Source organism: Egretta garzetta, unplaced genomic scaffold, assembly GCF_000687185.1.
Source record: "Egretta garzetta isolate BGI_Z169 unplaced genomic scaffold, ASM68718v1 scaffold112, whole genome shotgun sequence".
NCBI lineage: Eukaryota > Metazoa > Chordata > Aves > Pelecaniformes > Ardeidae > Egretta > Egretta garzetta.
The window spans coordinates 2935398-2940535 of NW_009258884.1; the positions used below are offsets into that span (position 1 = coordinate 2935398).

General features: G+C 50.0%; 1 protein-coding gene across 1 annotated transcript; it reads left to right on the forward strand.

Moving 5' to 3' along the window:
• Nucleotides 1–405: 405 nt before the first annotated feature.
• On the forward strand, nt 406–4185 carry TMIGD1 (transmembrane and immunoglobulin domain containing 1). Its single transcript, XM_009633979.2, has 5 exons — nt 406–484; nt 1488–1766; nt 2243–2521; nt 3402–3505; nt 3776–4185. Exons 1-5 carry the CDS (start codon nt 406–408, stop codon nt 3806–3808), a joined length of 774 nt encoding a protein of 257 aa, XP_009632274.1. The 3' UTR covers nt 3809–4185.
• The last annotated feature ends 953 nt before the right edge of the window (nt 4186–5138 follow it).

Sequence of the window (5138 nt, forward strand, 5' to 3'; positions counted from 1 at the left end):
CCACTTCTTACTGAGCTACCATAAAATATTAAAATTCAGACTTTATAAATAAGGAAGGAAAGAACTCTGCATTTCTTAGCAGAAGCAGCCTCACCAGAGACTCTTCCGAAGGTAAGTCCAGCACTACACGTCCCAGAAATGGGTTCCCCTGATAGACAGTTGATCGACGACATTGAACTCACACAACAGAGATCAGAGACGTAAAGCCTCCCTTGATTCTGCTCTGGACTGGAAAAGATCCTGCAAGGATTGACTGAGTTCATTCCCTGGTGAGCTGGCCCAGTCTTAGAGGGCTCTCCCCAGGGCGTCTGATGGCAGCAAGCAATTAACCCCCCGCGAGCCCCAAGCAGAGGCAGCAATGCTGTTGACCTTCTCTCCAACAGACGCCAGCTGGGCCCCTCTGAGATGGCACAGAGAAGCAGCCTCGCAGTCCCCTATGAAGTGCCCATCCTTGCTGTTTGCTTTTTGGCATGCGTAGCCACAGGTAAGCAATGGAAAAAAAATGCATCGTGGCTTTGTCCAAGTCCCATCGTGCCGACATATGAAACTATCTGGGGTTGGGCAGTGCCCAGGGTGCTGTGCCACACCAGCATCCCAGCTTTCAGATGTCCTGGAGGTCATCCCCAGAGGACTGGCTAAAATCTGGCCTCTGATTTTGAGAGTAGCAGAGAAGGGAATGCTTCAGCGTTTTCCAGCATTATTGCAGCAGCTGCACAGGAATGACAAGGCCACCGTTTTCAAACATGCTCCAAGAAGTGAAATGTGTGATAGCTTTGGCCACCTGGGAACACCAGGGAAGACAGGCAGCTTCAGACTTTTTTATATTCACGGGTATGACTATAGTGCCTTTATGTTCTGAGCTATATTTTTAGTTCATTCACCTATGACACAGGCTACAGTAGCAAGTTTCAGTCCATTACAAAAATTTATTTCCCATACTGGTTCTTTATTTAATAAGTCCTGAGGTTTGTCCAATAGACAAACTGCAACTCTCCCAACAGCCGGACTTGGACTGGCCAGGGTACAGCTGAGGAGCCAATTAACTAATTGATATTCTCAAGCGCATTCAGTTCCAACCAAATCCAGCGTATCAAACTGTGGGCACAAAACCAGAGGGCACAGGTATCCTGCAGTGGTGATTTGCAGCAAGAGGGTGAGCAAGACTGGCAGGATGGGGAGGATCTTTTGCTGTGTGTCTGTGTGTGGGCACTGCTGTTTTTCAGGCCTTTTCTTATTACAGGTCAGGCTTTGGCATTCTTGCAGTCAGCTGCAAAAGCCTGAGTTATTTTAAGTAATTGTGAAGGGAGCTTTGTGATGAAGACACTTCTTGTCTCAGAATCTAAAGTCCCACCTGAAAGCAGATGTTAGACTGAAGCCTGAAAACTCCGTCCCTCCTCCAGGGTCAAGGGCTTGGAGAAGCTAGCAGGGCAGCTTTTGGGGGAAGGGTACGGCTTAGGATGCTTAGTGCCCTCGTTCTTCTTTTGCAGGTTTGGAACTGTCTGTAAATAACCACGCTGCTGACTTCTCCCTCTCTACATTGGCTGGCCCTCCCATCTCCCTCTCCTGCCTAGTACAGAACAGCAGCCAGGCCGAGGAGCTGCTCTGGTACCGAGGAGATGGGATAGTGGATCTGAAAGATGGGAATAAAGTGAACGTCAGTAACATCTGTGTATCCCCAGTCACTGAGTCCGACAATGGAGTCACCTTCACATGCAAGCTGGCACGGGACAAATCTGTCCGGGTGTCTGTGATCCTGGATGTCCAGTGTGAGTTGCAGGGGTGGATATCTGTGTGGAATGGCTGGGGAGGGACAAAATCATGGGCTGAGCAGCTCCGTGTCTGGGCGCTAGGTGAAGGCGGGGTGTTTTGCACCCTTGTACGCTGTCTTCACCAAGAAAAAATGCATTTAGGAGGAGATAACTCATGTGATAAGACACTCCCTTTCCACAGTGCTGCTTATGGCCTGATCTAATGCCTCTTTTATAGGGAGTGGGTGGGCCCTTAAGATGTTCTGGATATGTCCCTGCCTCCACCTAGATTCTTTCTCAAGGATACAAGTCAGGGCAGAGGAGTCACGGGAGTGACCGTCTCTGCCACTGATCACCCTGCCGATCCCTGGGGGATCACGAGAGGCTGCACAACTGTGATGTGCTGCACCACTGAACAAGGTGCACAAGGGATGTGTAAAGGGAACTTATTTTATCATTATTAATGACCCATTGAACTGCGTTACTGTGAACAGTTCCTCCCCAGCTGACTGGAGAAGAGTCCCTCCAAATCGAAGAAGACAAAGATGTTACTCTGACCTGCAACACCAAATCCAACCCTCAAGCCCAAACAGCTTGGTACAAGAACAACGCCACCTTGACCCTACAACAAAATCGTTACCAGCTGTACCAGACCAGCGAGGTCTTTCAGCTCTCTATCACAAAAGTACAGAAGTCTGACAACGGGACCTACACGTGCGTGATGAAATCTTCTTTGGGCGAGGGGAGAAAGGATTTCCACCTGATAGTTGAAGGTAACAAGGCTGCTGTCAAACAATAAGCTGTACAAATAACTCTCCATTCTCTTTTATAGTGAGAGCAATCCATTTATATTAAGAAGCCTAAGTGGGAAGTGGTAAATTCCCTGTGGTAACTTCTGAGGGCACAGCAACAGCAAGGAGCTCTCCTTGCACCCGTACCTGGGACCGCAGCACCAGGAAGGGCCTTTCCTGCTCTACCTGTTAGTCAAAGGCATTTGGCAAGCATGACCTGAAGCGGGCTCATCCCGCTGTCTCACCTCCCACGTCAACAGGCACATTCAGGCGTGGTTTTAAGCACCTTAGGTCTTACCTGAAGCTTTTTACTCCAACCATAGTATTCTGTCATGCCAGAAGAGCTGCTTAAGGCAAGAGAGAGTAGTTGTCCTCCAGAAGTGACTACAGGCCTGTGGACAACACGGAGGTGGAGGCCTTGCAGGGGCTGGATGCTCAAGTCTCAGAGAGTTGATGCTGGGTGAAGTGACCTGCCAGACCCACCAGGCGTCCATTTTGCACCCACTGCCCAGGCCCCGCTCATTTCTGCACTCTGGGAACAGGGAGGAAAGCATCGTTAGCTGTGTCACTGATAGGGCCAGACACCCTTATTTCCATGCGTTACGAGTGCCTCAGGGATCTCCTTCTTCAGAGACCAAAGTTTCAACTCTTCCTTCAGTTCGCTAAAACATGGGCTTGGCTCCCTTCCTTCCAGGGGACTAATCCACACGGGCAGTCTGCGGGCAGCAGAGCGAGCAACGGTTCAAATCAGAAGTGACAGCCATGGGAAAATAAATATGTCTTCCCGCAGTTCTGTGAAATGTTCTGTTTTATGTGACTGCAGCCATCTATCGCATATTTAACCCCCTCTCCCTCTTGACAGATAAAAAACCTGTTTTTCCCACGGAGGCTGTTATCGCTGCTGTGGTGGTGGTTACAATCACGGTACTTTTTGGAATTGTGGCTCGGAAAGATAAAATTTTTAAGGTATGGAAAGCTGTTGTTTTTCAGGAAAAATTCAGTATTTTTTTTGCTGCAATGCCCTGGGTTTTTTCACCTTTTCTATGTTACTTTGTAGTGTTGCTTTCCACTGTTAGAGAACTGCTACATGCTACCTCCTGCTTTAGAATTACCAGTAGATAAATTAAATAGTAGATACTTTAAAGTGGAAGGCATTACGCACTTGCAAGATATTCGTAAAAACATCCCTACGGTCAGGAAATACAAAAGATAACAAGACTGTTTCTTTATTTTCAGTGCTTCAAAAGATCAAGAGAAACAGCTCTGTAAGTATATGCCTGCTTATCCATGCAGCTTCCAAATGAACCCCTTTCTTGAAGCCTTGGCAGAACTTTGGAAAGCAAAGAGCACTCAGCAGGCGAAACCCAACCACTCTGAGTTACCGAGCTCTTGTTCTGGCCGGCTAAGAGGAACCCGCACCTTCTCCCCCAGCGGAGAGGCCTCGCTGGGCAGAGGTGCATAGGAATGTGGTGGGTCACACGCAGATCCCAGGCACCACACAGCTCCTGCCCATCCCAGGTTCCTGGCTATGCCGGTGTGGAGGCAGCAGGGAACAAATGTAACAGCGTATTCCCAGCCTGCTGAAAGCTTTCTGGAGCCGAATGCAGCCCAAGTGAATTCAACTCACTTGTTTTTTTTCCCTAGTAGGTGATTTTTCATGTTGTCTTTTAATTTTGCTGCAGGTAAAGACCACGAGGTTCCTGTGCATGCCCAGAAAACATCATTTCTAGTGGTGGAACACAAGCCCTTGTGGGAGACCATGAGATAAAGCACTGAAACAAGTTTTTTGGGGTCAAGTTTGTACAGTCTTTTCAAAATATAAGTGTTTCTTTGCATCTGTTCATTCTAACCCACAGCTTAGAGCACCACCGTGGGGGGTGGGCTGCCTGAGCTGTTGCCAGATCTTGCCCTCTACGCTTATTCCTAAAAGGTGTGCACGTGCAGTCAGGCATGCGGGTTGTCGATCGGTCTACAGAGGAATCCATACCGGATTGCGATGCTGATGCACGAATAAAGCGAGGCGGTGAGCTGGCAGCTGCTTTCTTGGCCCTGTCCTACAGTACTGCTGCACAGGGCGTTGGGGTGGCGGCCACCCAACTCCCTGCCCCTGCCTGCGATCCTACAGGCACCTCCGCTTCTGTTGGCCAGGACAGAAGCTGCCTGGCGCCTTGCACTGCTGTTGTGCCTCCCGTCTCCCTCAGCCAAAGGCAGAGCCCAGGGCTCGGGGCAGCCCCAAGCACTCGGTAACACACAGCGGGAATTTCAGTGTGGAAAGCACCAGCGCTGCGACGGCAGGAAAACCTCCCTGTCCTGCCCCATGACAAATACGCCAGTCAAGCATTTTTCTCAAGGTCCTGGCAAGCTTTTAAGGCCTCATTGTGCCTTGGAAGGGTGCGTTACTAATACCGTCAGTAAACACCGCGTGCTGTAAATCAATTCGAGCCCGGGATGCACAAACTCTTCTCGGAGGAGCAGGGCTGTCACTCAACAGGAGGCCTCCGCAGCGTGACCTGGAGCACGTCCTTGGCCGACGCTCACCAGCGTGCAGGAAGGGCTGTGGCCACCCCGGGTGGGTGCCAGCTCCCGCTCCCAGCCGCCC